Here is a 20,123-nt window from a genome sequence, read left to right on the forward strand (position 1 = left end):
AAAACGCATAATGCATTGCCTGCAGCATGTCAATTTTGTATGACAACATTCTTCAATAGTGTTTCTTTGAAGCACTGAATTACACCTTGTACATGGCTGAAGAACTAATGCCATATCAGGTGGCAGATACTCAACAGTGAATGCATGTAGGCCATTTACTCAACAATGAGGGATATTCACTTGAAAATGATGGAATGGTAATCCATTGTTTTGCCTTTTTATGCCACTACATGTAAGCATTTTATCTGGCAGCAACTTAAAAAAAAAACTTTGCTTTCTTTAAGATTTTTCGGACTTATTTTGATATCCTTGTCTTACAAGTTTCAGATTGTTGGATGTCTTTTAAATATAAGGTCTACCAGGTTTTTGTAGATTAAAAAAAAAAAAAAAAAAAAAAAGTACAGTTTCATCAAGACTGAAGGTGTCGTTCTTGTCATATGTTGATAAAACATTTTTTAAACGATTCAATTCCATTTATTCACTATCGATGGCTGCACTTTCACTACACACTTTTTGGAAAGACAGCCCACAAAGAGTCCTAAATTTCTGGAACCATCCGTCAGGCGACTTAATCTTCAATATTGGCGTCAGAGAAACTGGGAACTCCTGTGGAGGATTAGACCGTATCATCATCACAAGAGGCAGGCTCACTGCTTGTGATGGTGATAGCTGAATAGTGAATTGTTGCTTTGCTTATTTGAAGGTGTTGGTTTGGACTGGTCTACTTCTGAGCAGCATATTCCTTAGTAGTTTAATGAAAGAATGCTACATCCCCCTGTTCATTCCATTACTGCATGGGCTTTTATATGGGTTGCATTTCAATTCCTGAGTAGTGCAGTGCTATTTTGATTATGGCTTCGCCATTGCTATGTAATGGATACATTAGCTGTATATGTTGTTGTAGTTACAAAGTTCTTAGCTCATCCTGATTGTGATTTTATATAGTGAATGCAAAGTAGACTTTCTGTGGTGAGGTGAAACAGTTAAATATTTCCTTGTGAGAAAGACTTATCCTTTAATCAAGATCAGCAAACTCGTGATCAGCTTTAGTGCAAAATATCTGTTTCATCCACTACTGCATAGATGATTCAGCCTTAGTTTTTAAACGATTTCCATCCACAGGAACATTTTTTGTATGCATCATCATCATCAGTCATTCAAAGAGTTCCTTTTCAAGATTCCAATACTTCACCTTTAGTGCTTTGATCCTATCCGGTACAGCAGATTTTTCTCTAAACTTTCCATCATTTTTAAATTTTTCAGAATGGTGAATTGTATACTCTCAGGAATGCCAAACTGTTTAGAGAGATGGTCTTAGAATGCATTTCATTATTTATGGCTTATAAAACTTTAATTTTTTTCTGCAATTAGCAGAGCTACCCACTTCATGCAAGCTATATCAACAAATACACAGCCTAAATATACTGTATAATAAAATGAGCTCCTGGTTGAAGTTAATTTCATTACACCAATGAGTGATTTCTCATAATCAGCCTGCAAGGTCATCATCCAATAGTTTCAATAAATTAGCATTCTTTTATTTTGATATGCAAAGATTATAATAAAAAAGTAAAACACAAGATAAAGTGGTGGAAATGTTTGGGTCATTACAGTGAATTCGTTCATTATTCAAGGTTGTTATAATGAATGTAAAATAGCATTAGGTTTATGGGAAATCGGGATTGACCTACCATCATGATGGTAGGCCAATCATGAATGGATGTGTGGAAGTTTGCCTTTAGCCAGCGGATGGTTGATTGGTGGAACAGACTTCCATCTTTTGTTGTGGAAGTTGATAGCCTAAATAAATTTAAGGCTGAGATGGACAGGCATTTGGAATGAATGGAGGGGTGAAATGGGAGGGATTTTTTTTTTTTGGACTGATGCTGCATAAGCTTGCTTTCTTGCATCAAATGCCTCTACTAATACTAATCATTTAAATGTGCCGGGATGTTGAAAAGAGGATCACTGTAAAGAGTTTTGAATGTGTGTCTGAATTGTGTGTGTGTTTTTCCTCCCTCTCTGAACCAATACTAGATATATGTGTTTTTTTTTTTTTTTTTTTTTTTAAGTTATTGGTTATGCAAATGGTAACTCACAGACCTCAAGTATAATTTATGTTTACATTCAAGCATTCTTGGATCAGTTGGGCTGTTAAACCAAACAACAACAAAAAAAAAAAAAAAAAAGCCACAACTTTTTTTTGCCCTCACCTGAGACTAACTAATTTGACAGTGTGAAAAAAGCCCATAAAAGTCCCCACATCACTGATGGGATTCAAACCCAAGCCTTTTCCACACGGTATGGAAGAATTGGGATTATAACCTCTGTGCTAACCACAAGGGATGGTCAGTTGGCAAGTGCACATGGTGAAATGAGAATGAAGCCTCTGAAAAACAGTTGCATGAAGCCGAGTGGTCAAGAGCTGGGATGCAGTAGCACACGCTCTTTGGGTAGACTGGGGTTCAAGCCAGACTACTAAATACGGTTGATCTGCCAACCCACACTGGACCAGTGTGGCAAATTATCATCCATTTCCTTCAGCATGAATTGTTGAGGAGGCTTCTATCGCGAAGTAGGTTGATAATGGCAGCTTTTTCTTTTGTGCTGGTTCTGGATATCATCACAGGAATGCTCATCAGTGCAGTATATTTTCAAACATTAGTAGACCTAGGAGATTTCTGTCCAGAATCATAATCAGTTGGTTCACAACCAACTGATTATGATTCAGGGAAGATACTGTTTCAGAATTTTCAACAGAAAATTTTGCAGCTTTAATCAAAGAGCTGGAGGAAAGCAGATTTTTTTTTATTATTATTTTTTTAATCTTGACCTTACAGTTGAAATTAACTTTTATGAACATATGCATTTTATATTAAAATACCATAAAAACAAATATTCATCTACTTCCAGAGGAAGGCTTTCCAGCACACAAATTAACAAATGAGACACTAAGAACAAAAGTTTTCCAATGGAATATCATATGTTTTTTCAGTTTGGCCAGAAGGATATGACTAATATTGAGGTGCCAGTGCTGGTAGGGAACCTTCCAACAGCACTGACAGCAAGCCACTTTCATTTGGAGGGAGTATTTTGCTAAAACTCACCACAATGAGATATAGCTTGGTATCACATTCTTTACTGCCAATACTTGCACTGACAGCAAACTGCTTTTGTTTTGAGAAACTATTTCATTAGGAAAGGTCACCACAATTGGCACATTTGATGTCATTACTCCCTCTTTCCAGATTCACTAACAATGCCTGCTGCTTTTTTTCTTCCACATCTATATATATAATTGTTTTTTTTTTTTTTTATTTAGCTACGGGAAATATATCTCTTATAACAGCTCAGAAAATTACTATGTTCTGTAATAAACAATGCAAATCAGAAGTCATCATATATATAACATTATATAACAATATAAACACTACATACCTATGAAATTACAGGTTCAAATAAGAAATATTGTTATTTAAATGTGTTATAAAACACATTTAGCACATTTAAATGTATTATATAATACCAAGCAGGTTGATTATTTTGTTTTATTAGAACTAATGTCACCAAAAGAATGACTTCAATCGGTAAAATAACAGTCAATGGCTCGCTCATCTGAATCACTATTCTCATGTAAATTGAGAATATAACATGCACCAGTTTAAATTATATTAACCAAAACAAATAAGACAAATGGAGAGAAATTGATTTTTTTGCGGGTGGGGGGGGGGGACTTTCTGGAGCTTATTTTTTTAAAACAAACTAAAAATCAAATATTACATATACATGTTCTTAAACATCACATTGTAACTTGGAACTTACTGAAGGACACTGTTAAGTCAAATTTAGCTTTGAACCACACAAAAAAAATTGTTTCTTTAAGTATTTAATGTTATATCCAACGGTATAACTAGAGTAGAGTGTCGAAAATGAAAACGTAAATAATCCGAATGAGCCAGCATTTATTTATTTATTATTTATGTTGGTGCCATAAAATAATCACAGCAAGTACCGGTTATCATGATCATGTTTGCAATTTGAATTTTGATTATATTAAATGGCAATTCCAATAACCGAAAATTGGAAGAATATTATCCACAGGCTATAAAAATGAAGGTATAAAGCACAAACTTGCATTTTTATTACCTTACCAATTAACAAAATTAAATAATATGTGAAAATTAGAAGAAATATTATCCACAGGTTAGCAAAATAAAAATAAATTTATGCTTATGTACATAGCTTAATTAATACACATACAGTACTAACTAAACATAACACTTTGTGATCTGTTATTCAACACACTTTGTAATCTGATATTCTGCACACTTTGTAATGTTATATGGTTTACCAATGATTTTATTCTGAATGTCAAGAAGTATTGTGAACAAAAAGGCAAAATAGGCAAGGTTTTGTTTATCCCAGACCAGTGGTGCATGATCCCAGAGGGTTGCGGAATAAATTAAAGGGGTTGGCACCAATTTTTAAACAAAATTATTTTTTGTGAAGAGACCTTACTACTCGAACGAAGCCTGAGACACAAATGAACCCTACTGTCACTCATTCTGTTAAGGTGGTTACAAATTGATGAATGTGGCATTCTTACTTATTGTCTGCATTGGAAATAGCATTAATTTGCTCACTGGCTATGGACACACAGAAAGCAGCTGACTAGTGCAACTTCTCACCTGCTGAGTAGTACTCAGAAGTACTACTCAATTGCTGAACAGTAATCTCTCTAGCTCTTAATTCATTCTTCCTACAGCAAAAATTCTCAAATTGCCTATATTGCCTACAGGCAAGAGGTTAGAATATGTGGTGGGAGTAAATATAGGTTATATAGCAAGTGTGGTGCACACCACATGCTTTATTTTGCGTCATAATTTGGTGCTTTCGTGTCTGGTTGTGTTTTTCATTCTACTGCTACTTTTTATATTCCACGTTTAATTATTATTATCGTAGTTTTTAAGAAGAAAAAAATATTTTACAATGGACATTTGAGTAATTAGAACAAAATGGCTGAAGAGTGACAACAATAATGTTGCTACAGATACTTCATAAGCTAATGAAATATAGCATGTGAAAATTTGGATACTAACGTTTTTAAGTGTAGTGCAACTACCAATTTCTGGTAGAGAGCCATCATATTCCAAATCAAAAGGAATGAAAAAGAATAGAAAATATCATGAGGAATTTATGAAGTACCGCTTCACTTACATTGTTGTTGATGAGCAACGTCCTGTGTGAGTAATATGTTGCGAAAAACTGGCTAAAGAAAGCGTGAAACGTTAAAAAGACACAAACATATGGAACATCCAGAACTAATGAAAAAACTGAATCTCTTGTTCTCCCAGCTGCAATAAATATGATTTCAATTATGCATGAAAAAAAGGTACAGCACCAATTTAAAAACCATTCCTCTGTCCACAGACACAGTCTCACAGCGTATTACAATTATCGTGGACAACATAAAATTGAATTTATTAAATCGATTAAAAGTCCAATTTTTGCAATCCACAGATATTTCAAATCTTGCTCAACTTATTGTATATGTCAGATACTGCTATGAGTGGATATTTTGGAAGATTTTCTATTTTGCAAAGCTTTATTAAAAGTACAAAAACAGGCGAGAAGATTTTTGATGTTATAAATATTTTCTTTCAAGCAAATAATTTAACGTCAAACAACTGTGCTGTGATTTGTACATATGGTTCAGCTGCATTAACAGGAGAAAATAAATGTTTAAAAGGCAAAGTAAAGGAAATTGCCCCAAATATAGTTTTTAATCATTGCATTATACATAGAGAAGCATTAGCAGCAAAGGAAATGCAAACTGATTTGCACAAAAATTTTGAAAGATGCAGTAAGTGCGATCAACTTTATTAAAAGTAGGAGCTTAAATAGCAGACTTTTCACTATACTTTGTAATGAAATGAGATCCACTTATGAAATGCTTCTTTTATATATGAAAGTGAGGTGATTGTCTTTTAGGCTCCCAGAAGTGCGTACAACCTTACGCAGCACTCTTTAACGAAATCTTACCTAAATCAACCGCGATCACTTCAACCTTTTTTTTTTTTTTTTTAGGTCCTTGCCACTGAAATCCCAGGAAAATAGGTGGCAGGATCTGCCAGAGTATCACTTACTGGTAACACCTGGCTAGCCTCCACATGGCGGGGTATGGGCAAATGTTGGTTTCCAATAGGGTACCGGTGGCCAATAAGCCAGAGGAACAATGGGCACAACATCTTACACAACCCACACACTTTTAAATCTCTGGCTTGACAGTGTTCTGTTTCCGATACAATGTGGCATATGCAGAGATGGGAAAAACTCCAGGTGCCGTTTGACCTGAATATACCTTATATAAGACATTCTGATTTGCTGGCTCACTATTTCCCTGTGTAGCTGTTTGGTACACTCATCAAAGTCATTAGGCCTATAACACACTCCTACTCTCAATTTTGTTTTCCCAGTGCTTATATCATGCTAAACTGACTCAACATTGCACGTCACCAAAGTCAACTGGTTGTACTGCCTTAGATTTAATATAAGGACTGTACTTGTTAAATAGGTCCTCAATATCTCTTACTCTTAATATCCTTAATGCCAACGTGTACAACAATACCACCTTTTGTGTCTTTAAAAGATGATATCTGCTCTATAGATCATCTCCTTTTTCCCCTTGCAAACATACCCCACTGCTATTCCACCTATCCTTCTTGCACAACATATTTCCTGTTTCCCTGATGACAATAGAGTGACCAACAATAACTAGCTCCTGTGGGACTAGCACATTCTCTCTTGAAGATTGCTGCTGAGATGTTAACAGGCCCTTCATTTTAATTCCTTCGAGGGCATCTACTCCACTCTTCTAACTCTCATAAATGCCCATTAGAACACTGTGCCAACTCAGTGTTCTAATGCCCATTAGAACACTGAGTTGGCACCTAATTTCTTCATGCTCTACACGCAATACAATGACATCCCCTGTGGCTGGACCATGTCCTGTTCCAGAAAGGTCTACAAATACTTAGTAACAAGTTGCACATTTTTTTAGGCTGTGATGCATTGGAGAATCGCCACCGGTTCTTCCCTGAGCCACAGCACTCCTGCTATGGCTCATTGCTTTGCAGCTCTAGTCTGGGGAATGATTTTCATTTAAATATAATTTAATTAATTAACAATGAAAATTAATAATATTAATAAATTTAATTGATTAATTGACAATACTACACTAAGCTAATAGATTCTTAAATGCAGCGATACATATTACACTATTTAGTAGTTTTACGTTATATCTTACACTATACTGTAATGATTGCAACGTTAAATTAGTTATATCCTTGATAAAAGTAAAAATTCTTTAGCTAAACACAAAGATATGCCCAACAAGTGTTAGAACCTTCAAGCTAATTATTTATCATAATTAAATCCTACTATTCCTCTGCATTACGTGCTACAACATTCACGCCAAAACACCGATACCATAGCAGTATCAATAGCAAGTCATAACTTACAAAATCACTAGATAAATTAAAAAATAAGCTACTAATTTTGACTATTTAAACTATTTGTAAAACACAATTTAATATGTTAATTAATCAAAAACACTGAAAAAAATTCCAAAAAAACATCCGTTTCTACGAGCACAAAATTCTGTGTCCTGGCACTTATAATCTTCAACTTACATGCTGGGAAGATGAAATGTGCTAGTATCCTTTTCCCACATATCAGTGACATCAAAGATATCTTCGAAAGAACCTTCATTGCTGAAGTTATTTCCCTGAAAGAAAAGAATGTTTAAAATATAAAATTAAATGGTAACAATCATATATACTGAATTATATGTATTAATATTAATATTTAATTAATAAACAAATCATTTAAACAGAAATTAAAGATTTGTGTGCAATGGTAAAAGAGTACATTGAAAGAAAGAGAAGTCTCATTTTATTTCATTAACTTAAAATGACAACAGAAAAATGCATGTTATATTTACTTAATAATCTGACTGATTAAGTAAATGCAGTGAACTGTATGGATAAAATAAAATTTAAATACACAAAATATGCTAAAATTACTAAATGAAAAGTGAGGAAAAAGAAGAAAAAACTCACTACAACAGGTGTATAAACCAACAGTAAAATAATGGGGATTATTCGAGATAAACCATTACCACGATTAATAAGATTGCAAATAACAATTCCACATCCTCTCACCACCCTATTCATAAAATGGTGAAAGGATTTGTTGAATTCAAAGCCATTCACAATTACATAAGGTGATTTCACTGGCAAAACTTCTAGACCAATGGTTGCTAGTTAGTGTGTCTTACTAATTTAATATTAAAAAGAAGCTCTTGCTATTTTTGATACTAAATAAGGTGATTTTGAAATTTTTTCAAATACCTTCTCCTCCATAACATTTCATAACTGCTTTACCCCTTCCATTATCACATTGTGTTTCCCCCCCTATGAAACCTCCCTCTGTCCCTGCACATTTCATCTGATTCAATCTGCACCTCCACCTTATTTTAAGTGGTGTGGCCATACCCATACAATCAGTACCAAGGTAACAAAATACAAAAGTTATAGAACAAATATTGCTTTAGAAATATGTAAGGGTTGAGAATAAAGGTGATACCTGTTAACACCAAACATGGATTTCTGTAAATGATAATTTACAATTATATGTTCCACACAACTGAAGTAAAAAGGATATATAAATGAACTCTATAAAACCTATTATGAAATTATGGTTTACAAGCGATTTAATCATAGACGCCTCTAACTTTCAGAGGGAATCGTTTCTTTTCACACTTCAGAAAAACTACATTACAGATAATGATTTCAAATCCAAGCTTCTGTAAGTTATAGACAGCATGGTACAAATTGCAAACTAAAACTCCATATCATATACCCACAAACAGAGCTCAGCACAGACTAAACTAGTCCTACAACTGCAGAAAGAAAGGAATAGATGAGTCTCTAATTCCTTCCTTTCTGCAGTGGAGAAAATGCAAACAAAGTGTGGTGAATATGTGGAGAACTAAATGTATGTAAGGTACTTGAAGTATATAACATACAGTTTAAATCTGCACACCTTTAGTGGTATCCAAGAACAAAAAATAAATAAACACACAAACATATAAAGTGAGAGAAAAAAAAAAGAGATATAGAAGGTAATAAATAAAAAAAAAATAATAATAATATATATATAATAAGAAGAGATAAATAATTGCAAAATTGACAAATAAAGGAGGTTCCACATAACGGTCTCTCGCCACATGTGAACAGCCAAGAGTGTAAGCAAAATATGTCTTCATTTCTGATGTAAACCACAGCTATAAGGGTAAAAAGCATAAACAAAAATGAGAATAAAATTTTGTGAACAAAATAAAAAAATGGATGTATTTTGAAAATGGCTTATGAAATTTTACAGTCAATACTAAGAAGAAAAGAAATTAAAAACTGGAATCAAAAGAAATTTCTAGAAACATAACTTATTATGTCTAATCCAAGTAAAGGTAAAAAAGATTTAAAAATATAGTAAAAAGCAAGTAGCCTTGGAAAAAATAACTTGCATTATAGAGACACATGAGAAAAAAGTGGCAACTTGACTGTACGCAGGGCAAAACAAAACCAAAACTGAAAAGTGTGTGTTAATGAGATACAAACATAAAGTTATATGACAGTGACAAAAGTTTTGTCAAAAGTAGAAATAAGCAGAAATTAAAAAAAAAAAAAAAAAGATAGAGACATCATACTAAATGTAGTCAAACTATCAAATGTATGCTATAAACACAATGTACAAGCTTGGAGAAAAAAATGCAAAATAAGGTGATACATGACATATAATCAGATAAAATGTGGGACAAATAGATATAAAATATGACAAAGTGTGGAAGTATTATGTATCTGAAAAATTTTGAAATAAATAAAGTTACAAATAAAGTCAAAAAGTGTGAAATTTAGACTGGCACCTGGCAGTAGCGTTCAGGCCAGAAGTCGCAAAAATCACAATGAGATACACAATGCAGGCATGCACACAGACACACAAAAATTAATGAGAAATTTAAAGTTAGTTAATGGATTTTGAAAAAAAAAAAAAAAAAATTTTTATGATTGATTATATTAAGAGATTTACAAAAATGATAATTTAAATAATATAAAAAAAAAAGAATTGCCATTAAGTTTAAGAAATAACTTAAAGGTTGGAAATGGCAATATTGAAGTTATTACATATGATAGCAATTCTAATATTATTTATTCCTTCTTTATATTTTAGTTGTCAAATTACCTAGGTTAAAATCAGATACAAATACTCTAAACCTTTTGGCATATTAGCCTGTGATTACAGATCTGTGGCCATAAACTTCAACCCTGACTACTTTAATAATAATAAAAAATAAATAAAATAAAAAATAAATAAAATAAAAAAAAACTGTATTCGTAGACACCAAGATTACAAATATTTTGTTGATCCTAACTACGGACACGTTATTTCTGGGAATCTAAATATGTGTACCCCATCCAGAACTGAGAGAGAGAGAGATTCATTCTTATAGCTTAAAAGTTAGATTAACATCTAAATTTAAATTTTTGTCACCTTTAAAAAGCAACACCATAGAGAGTATTAATATAGGCATATTACGCAAAAAAGCAAGCTTATTTAGCATCTGCCACAAAAAAAAAAAAAAAAAAACACCTGTTTCACCCATCCATTCACTCCAAATGCTTGTCTAGTTCAGCCTTAAATTTACTTAAGCTGTTAACTTCCACAATGACAGATTGAAGTCTGTTCCAGCAATTGACCACTGGATAAAGGCAAATTTCTGCTCATCTATTCTACAACCATCTTTCTTCAATTTAAATTTATGCCCCCACAGGTGCAGAATCTGAGCAAGATGAAGAATTCCATCAGCATTGAGCCTGCTCAATCCATTCAAGGCCTTATTATTTGCAGAAGTTAAGCCTCTCTGTAACAGCAACTCCTTGTTCCACTCACTAATCTCATTGCCCTTCTCTGTACTCGTTCTAGCAGCTCAACATCTTTCCTAAAATGAGGCCTCCAGACCAGTATGCAGTACTCAAGGTGTGACTTAACTATTGCCTTACACAGGGGGATAATAGCAAAATTCCTATATATATATATATATATATATATATATATATATATATATATATATATATATATATAGGAATTTATTGACAAGACCCCATGAGCTACTCTTGCAGCCTGTCTGCACTGCTTAGAAAACTTCATATCTGACTGCACAATTACTCCCAGGTCTTTTTCATTCTCCACTAACCTGAGTGTAGTAACACAGTTGGTATGTTACTCTGCGGTTACTGCTACCCATATGCAGTACTTTGCATTTGTCAATGTTAAACTTCAGTTGCCACCTCTCAAGTCTATCTGCTATACTCCTCTAGATCCTGTTGCAGTAGCATACCATCCTTACTGTCATTAACAATCCTACCAACCTTCATATTGTCTACAAACGTGGACATTAAGCCTGATATACCTTCATCAACATCATTGGTAAATATAGAAAACAACAATGGGCCTAACACAGATCCTTGGGGAACTCCACTAATAACATTAGGCATGAAGAGCAGTGTCAATTGGTTACCACTCTGTCTTCTCCCAATCAACCGTCCTTTTATCCATTGTGGCAACTTGCCCTTAATGCTGCACTGCTCTTCCATGTAGTCTTCCACGTGCAACAGCTTGAGAAGCTTTCCTAAAATCCAAGTATATGATATGAAAATTATTTTTTGCATCTAGTTCCTTTGTGACCACAGCATAGTATCCAATCAAATTGGTCAGACAAGACTTCCCCTTAACAAACCCATGCTGTGTCTGAACTATAACTGCAGTCTTGTCTAGATGATCCTGCAGTGCTTCTTTATCTGGTGATAAAGAAACACCAATATTTTCCCCGGAATAGAAGTTAAACTAGCAGGTCTGTAATTACTCTTTTCACCTTTTGATCCCCCTTTGTGAAATGGGGATACATTTGCACATCTCCAGTCCATGGGAAACTTCACCCAAGTCCAAGGACATCCTCATAATCATGGCTACAGGCCTGCTTACTTCCTTTGCTGTCTCCTTTAATATAACTGGATAGATCCCGTCCACTTCAGGTGCCTTCCTTATGATTAACTTCAGCAATTTCTCCTCCACTTTGCTCTCAGTTATTACAAAATCATTTAGCTCCCTGCCAGAGTTTGATAACCTTCTCATTCAGTTTGTCAGCTACCTGAGCAGAATCATCAACAATCGACTTCTTAAACTTTTGTTTTACTTTGGAATAAAAACATAATAATACACCCATTGAGGCTTTACAAATTTGGATTAATAATGTTATTTTCAAACTTTTATATCATTTTTCCAAAGTGTGGACTAAATTTACATATAATCCTAAATATTTGTTAGATAGTATGAATCAGAGCTGTACTACTCAATGTTCTATGTTGATAATAATATTAGTAAAATAATAAGAGGAGTTTACCTCAATATAGTGCGTAGAACAACGCACTATATTGAGGTAAACTCCTCTTATTATTTTACTAATCCTAAATATTATAATTTTCTTAAGATCAAACCACAATTACAAGAAATACGTAGATTTTTATTAAATAGTTTTGTTATTACATAGGTAAACAGCCCCCAAAAACTATGCCTTTCTGTGTAAGGCTTTCTATACTGATACAGTAAACAAAGAGCTAAATGATACAAACTGTTGCCTTGCTCCCCTAACATTAACACTAAAAAATTATTAGCTTTAAATAGAAATTAAAACTAAATATTAATAATTTTAAATTTCCCTTTGTTTATTTCATTCCAAATTTCATAACACACCTGTCAAATTCATTACTTCTTGTAAATACAGTTAAGTTCACCTTCTGGAAATTACATTAGAACAGTTACATAAATCTGCCTTGGGTATTTTACCTAACAACAAAATTATTCTTAATTTCCCTGCCTTAAAAACATCAAAATCTAATAAATTACAAGATATTCAAACTTTTGATTTCCATTTACTAGTATAAATCTGGCTTATTTAAAAACAGTTCTTTTAGAAAAATTCCATAAATATAATCATGTTATTGATTGTAACCTCACTTTTGGAATGACGATCAATCTTTGTGTCTTTAATAACTACGTTTTTGATGGTTTCCAGGTCTATCGACAGATCAAGGTATTGCCCCATGGGTAGCCCTACCTCTTGTATTCCTGCAAATCTATATCTTTACTGGTCTGAAATTTTTCTTCCTCCAAACATCCTGTTATTTAGGCATATTGATAACCTTTGCATAATCAATTATTCTAACTTTATTAAGGATTTTTGGCCATTTGTATCCTCAGGAACTTACTCTAGGAAAAACTAATTCCTGCAATAACACCTCTAATTATGAGGACCTCGACATTAGTATTGTTAATTATCATACTTCAGTTGATCTTTACAATAAAAGATTCTGCCAACTTTGAAGGGTTTAATTTTTTCCCATTGGTTTTCCAATATTTCTATAGTATCCACTCTAATGTCATTACTTTCCAATATGTTAGAATTGCTACCATATGTTGTAATTACAATATTGCTATTTCCATCCTTAAATATTTTTTTAACCTTACATGAAATACTTTTCCTTTACCTTATTTAACTATCATTTTCATAAAGCTCTTAATATAATCAAACGATAACATTTTTTTTTTTTTTTTTCCAAAATCCATTAACTTACTGCAGATTTCTCATTGATTTTTATTTATTTATCTATCTATTTTATTGTGTGTGTGTGTGTGTGTGTGTGTGTGTGTGTGTGTGTGTGTGTGTGTGTGTGTGTGTGTGTGTGTGTGTGTATCTCATTGTGATTTTCACACACTTTTGGCTTAATTTGTAACTTCATTTCAAAAATTTTTTAGATACATAATACTTCCACACTGTAATATTCTATCTATTTGGCCCACATTTTATCTGATTATATCTCACTTTATTACCTTATTCTATATTTTTTCTCTTTGGGTTGTACTATTGAATGTATATATATACAGCATACATTCAATAGTTTATGACTAGGTTTAATATGATGTCTCTATGCAATGTTTTTTTTTTTTTTTTTTTTAATTTCCACTTGTTTCTAGTTTTGACAAATCTTTTATCACTAGGCGCATGATTTCAGTTTTGTTTTTGTTTTGCCCCGCATACTTGTATTGAGATAATTATATTTGTAACTCATTGATGCAAGATTTCAGTTTTGGTTTTGTTTTTTCTTTGCTGTTGTTTGGTTTTTAGGAGCATTAGCAACCAAGGCCATATTGCTCCGGGGATATGCGGTGGTCATTCCCTGACCTTTCTGCATCCTCCATATTTGGTGGTCATGGGCTCGAACCCCGGTCTAATCAAGAAGACGTGTGCTACGCACTGCTGCTCCTGTCCACCTGGCTATGGAGGCACCTTTTTCTTTGCCCGGCATATAGTCGTGTTGCCACCTTTTTTTCATGTGTCTCTACAATGCAAGTTTTTTCCAAGGCTACATGTTTTTTCTATGTTTTCAAATCTCTTTACCATTACTTGGCTTAGACTAATAAGTTATGTTTCTAGAAATTTCTGTTGTCGATTCCAGTTTTTAATTTCTTGTCTTTATAGTGTCGACTGTAAAGTTCACAAGCCATTTTTAAAATACCCCCCTTTTTAATCCTTGTAAAAAAAAATTTTTATTTTGCTCACAAAATTTTTATTTTCATTTATTTCAGTAACAATAAATTTTATTCAAATTTTTATTTATGCCTTTTACCCTTACGCCTTAAGGATTACATCAGAAATTAAGACATGTTGCTATTTTCTTACAATCCCGGCCCCTGACATGTGACAATATCCTTACTTTGTCAATTTGTAATTATTTATCTCTTATTATACAGATCAACCATCACTAATCTGGCAGCATTGGGACCTGTGGGGTGCCAGATCACTGGTGGTTATTTTAATATATACAGTTTATCCAACAGCTAACCACTTCCTCCTACCTTTAACATGTTGAAGGCCAAAAAATATTTAGGAAATAATTTGATTTGTAATTATAAAATAAACATTGTAATATAAGTGTTGTCGTTGTTTTGCTTAAAAAAAAAAAAAAAAAAATATATATATATATATAAATGTATTTTTTTTTTTATGTCGCATATATGGGGTCAACTTGGCCAAATATGTTGGTTACTTTATTTCTTGAGAAGCCGTGTCGGCTACATACGTGCGACGCTATTACAGCATACATATGAATGTCATTTGTAATTAGTTTATTGCGAACACTGCAATAAAACTAATTACGATAAAATAAACTCTCAAACATCGCAATAAGTTTATCAGTATTGTTAGAAATTTTGTGAAAACAAGTTCGTTAGCACTGTATTATCCATCATATTGTATTGTGTTTTTCTGCAAGTTTGTACAAGTGTGTTGTAAAAAAATTAAAAAAAAAAAATCTAAAAAGGAATGGCTAAAAGAAAATTACTAAAATAAGAGGAACTGAAAGAAATTGCTGGAATTTACAATTAAGCAGAGTTAAACTTCTCACAGACGCACTGTTGTCGAGTTTTTTCAGAAGTTCAACTTTATCTGTTATGGACAATGTACAGTATTTGCACTTTACACCAAGAGAGGCACTTCCTTTATGTATTGGAACCATGACTGGGGCTAAATATGAGCAAGTTATAATAATAAATACAGAAAACAAGTGGGAATGGCTTGCCAGTGTTAACGAGTTAGCACCAACAGCTGATGCTGCAACCAACGCGACCAAAACAGTAGTAGCAGGTAGGTGCGCCGACCCAGGAAATTTGAAATTACGTTCATGGAAATTATGCCCGAATTAGCGGTGGCCAGATTAGTGATGGTCGACCTGTACTTTTTTTTTTTTTTTATCTTCTATCCCATTTCTATCACTCTCTATATCCCTGAATTCCCCCCCCCCACCTTTCCTCACTTTATTGGGCATGCTCTGCATAATTCAGCATTAGTTGCCTTTTGACTGCACTAGACCACTTTATTTATTTATTTTTTTTTTTCATTTTTCTGCCTTTCTTGTTACCGCTCTCTTGTATTTTATTCAATATATATATGTGTGTGTGTGTGTGTGTGTGTGTGTGTGTGTGTGTGTGTGTGTGTGTGTGTGTGTGTGTGTAGTAAGAAACATTAATACAGGGTCTGCAAAGATGGATATGAGAAGTACACAGTGCCTGAACAAAAAGGGTGTAAAGGACAGCAGAAAAAAAAAATTATTTCTTTTCTCTTCCGATAGTATTAATATAGGAAAAAGGTGAAAGAATGTTAAAATCCTAGTACGATTATGAATTAAGATAATTAATGGCATAATTAACAAGCCAACAGGAAGAAATGGGACTGTGGAAAAGGAAAATAAAATAAATTACAAATGGATATACAAAAATTACAAAGGGGTATAACTGTATTCAGATATGGATGGGCAATTTTAGAAAGAAGGTCTATATAGGGATGGCAAATATGCAAAATCTAATCTGAAGACAGTTAAAAAGAAAAATTGATAATGGCCAGGCATTTCATCAGGGGACAACTCCTGACGATGTATCAGGAACTGCATTTCCAAACTTGTCCAAAGTACAAGAAAAGGAGGAAAATACAAAAGTAAAGCCCCTGTCTTAATACTATCAGACAAGGTGTAGGGACAAGGCATATAATACTATATGACACTGCGTAGGGACAAGGTAGTTCCTACGCATTGTCTCCTGATGAAATGCCTGGCCATGTATCAATTTTTCTTTTTAACTGTCTTCAGATTTTGCATATTTGCCATTCCTATATTCGACCTTCTTTCTAAAATTGCCCACCCATATCTGAATACAGTTATACCCCTTTGTAATTTTTGTATATCCATTTGCAATTTATTTTATTTTCCTTTTCCACAGTCCCATTCTTCCTATTGGCTTGTTAATTATGCCATTAATTATCTTAATTCATAATCGTATTAGGATTTTAACATTCTTTCACCTTTTTCATTACTACTTTATTTCTTTTTTCTGCTATCCTTTACACCCTTTTAGTTCAAGCACTATGTATGCTTCTCATATCCATCTTTGTAGACCCTGTGATTAATGTTTCTTACTACACATTTATATATTCTTTTGCTTTCTTTACTGCTGCTCTGCACATTTTGGAGCATTCGACATACGATGCCTTTCAAAAATTTCTCTATTTTTTCTCATCTGCTTAGTTTGCATATAGAACTTATAATATTATTACTGTGTGTGTGTGTGTGTGTGTGTGGTTTGTAGAATAAATAAAGTCACAGGCACATTTTGGCCCTAGTTGCCCTTGTGCCCAAAAACACCAATACCAATAAACAAAGTGTCTGTGAAAATGGAAATGAAAAGTCCACAAGATGCCAGAACTTAGAGAAGTTTAAGGGATAGTAGAAAGTGCTAGTGAAGTAGTGGTTAAATAGGTGAAAGAATATGAAAAACCTAGTGCAAAAATGAACTGGGACTGAGTTAAAAAAAAAAAAAAAAAAAAAAGAAGGAATATACGAGTAAATAAATAACACTATATTCAGGTATGGGAGGGCAATGTTAGCAAGAGTTCGAATCAGGGGATGGAAATATGCATAATCTGAATATAGTAGATGAAAATATGATACGTAGCCAGGAAATTCATCAGGGGGCTGCGTTTCCAAACTTATCTGTAGTATTAGAAAAAAGAGGGACAGATATGCAGCCTTTTATCGTAATACTAGTAGACAAGCTAGTCCCTAAGCAGTGTAAAACATGTAAATTAAAATAAATACAAATATATAGAGATTTACAAAAGCGTAATGTGGAGGATAATACAAATATATGTGAAGTGCATGAAAAAGTGACAAGCAAATGGTATAGGGAATGGTAAATTCTAGGGGAAGGGAAGAGGAGAAAAGATGTTCAAAAGGCAGCAAAAATAGCGATAGGATTTGGGATAGATGGAGCGTTCGTATCACCCTCGTATTGCACTAATAGTTTTATGAATGGGGAAAAAAATAGAAAAAGACAGTATAAAGGAAAAAAAAGCATAGAAAAAGTCATTAAAAATACTGAACTTACTGGGTGTGTAAGGCCCAACCTTTAGGAAAGGGTTCTGGCATAAGCAAGCATTAGTAAAAATGGGTGTTAATATAGTAGATGAAAATATGATACATAGCCGCCAGGAAATTCATCAGGGGACTAAAATACACATATAATACTATAAGCTTGTAGGGAAGAAGGGAAATTGAAACCAAAACTAAAAGTTACCTGGAGTCATTAAGTAGAGCACAGGAGTGACGTACACAGCCAGGAAGTGAAAGGGAGAAACAATGTAAGTCGCCGAGTTTTAAAGATTTAGAGAAAACAGATAGGGATGATCTCTATCATTGAAAAAAAAATTTTTGGGAAAGGTGGTCTGAAAAATAAAAGCAGATTAAACAAAATAAAATAAATAGTACACATCTGACAGGCCAGCATTCCCCACTCATACTCTATCTACTTAAATAATAGGTGTGCTTAAATAGTCAGGTGTAGTAACAATGGAAAAAATTAAGTGCCTGAAAAATAAAAGTAAATTACATCAAAATTTTAAAATAAAATTATATAAATAGTACTTAATGCTGTAGGTCCTAAGATTTTAACTATGTCATCAAGGGCCAGCAACCAAAACCAAAGTAAACACAGCAGTAAGCAAGCCTCTGTTTCTGTTATGTATATGTAGCAGACAAAAAAAAAAAAAAAAAAAAAAAAAAAAAACACGAGCAGACATATTGTAGTGTTAGGACCTACTGCATGAAGTGCCATTTATATAATTTCATTTAATTTTATTTAAAAATTTTATGTAATCTGCTTTTATTTTTCAGGCACTTAATATTTTCCATTGTTACTACACCTGACAGGTCAGCACCCCTACCCATATACTTATCTAATCTATTTGCTATATTTCATTATGGTTGCTGGGCATTTCTGCTATTACTAGCAGTGTTCCAGCTCCATAATCCACTATCTACACATTAAAAAAGTTTTCCTCCTAGTGATATTTATTCAAGCCAATGGGAGAAGAAGACAGGGCAATTACGTCACTACGACTGCAATTAATTATTGACAACTGCCTTCATAATGTTCACCAACGTTGTGCACATGATTCACTATCTAACGTTTGATGTTCCATTGTAATGTTTTTTACATACAGTCCATTCCAGTTATTTGGGACACATCGGGACTAGTGCATTTTGGCCCGATTAAGCGGCTGCCCCAATTATCTGAAGTTTCATGTAAATAGTTAAAAATACATTGTACCCCCCCTTTTTTACAAGTGGTTCACTGTACAATCAAATCACGTTACGACGAACTCAACATAGCAAAGTACCGTTCACTATATGATGTGCAGTAAGTGCCACGTTTGTGAATTGAATTTTAATTCTATTAAAGAGCGATTCTAATTAGTGAAAATACGAGGAATATTATCCACAGGCTATAAAAGAAAAGATATATTAAGCACAAATTTACCCTTTATTACCTTACCAATTAAAACATTAAATGATACGTGAAAATCAGAAGAATATACGTGATAATTGGAATAATTAATACGTACTGTAATAAGTACATACTAACTAGTTGACATTTTTGTTACTGACATTTGTGGGTGGGGGTTAAAATTTAAAACAGTAAAAAGATAAGCAATCAATAACAAAGAACACAATACGCGCAAGTGAGAACGGAGTAACGAGTTACAAAGCTTTAAAAATAGGAATGAAGAGAAGATCTGAAAATTTATTTTTTTATATGATTGAAGATTTCATGGAAGTGTAAACATTTCACCATAATAACCCACAGAATTCCAGTTGTCGGTGTTATTGCAAATTCAGTAAGATCGAGTTTACTGTCCGTTTATGATAGATTTCACTAACAGAAAAGCCAAATAAACAGGTGACTGCTGATTGTTTTATGGTTGTGACCTCCAGAATTTCGACCGAACCACGTGGTACCGTCGGAGACAATCGTAGGGTAATCTCCAGTGCTGCAGTCTCCTGCCCCGATTAACGGCATGCTGTCCCAATTAAGCAAAGTAAACCCTGGCTATTTTCTCG

General features: G+C 33.4%; 1 protein-coding gene across 1 annotated transcript in view; it reads right to left on the reverse strand.

The window, feature by feature from the left end:
* Positions 1-20,123, reverse strand: part of LOC150089582 (kinesin-like protein KIF14) — a 194,181-nt gene that overhangs the window by 80,013 nt on the left and 94,045 nt on the right. The window contains exon 7 of the mRNA XM_090390039.1: positions 7,692-7,786. Within this exon, the coding sequence (XP_090246165.1) occupies positions 7,692-7,786 (95 nt within the window). The remainder of the gene's footprint in view (positions 1-7,691; positions 7,787-20,123) is intronic.

Source organism: Mastigoproctus giganteus, chromosome 2, assembly GCF_048544385.1.
Source record: "Mastigoproctus giganteus isolate SK-2022 chromosome 2, ASM4854438v1, whole genome shotgun sequence".
NCBI lineage: Eukaryota > Metazoa > Arthropoda > Arachnida > Uropygi > Thelyphonidae > Mastigoproctus > Mastigoproctus giganteus.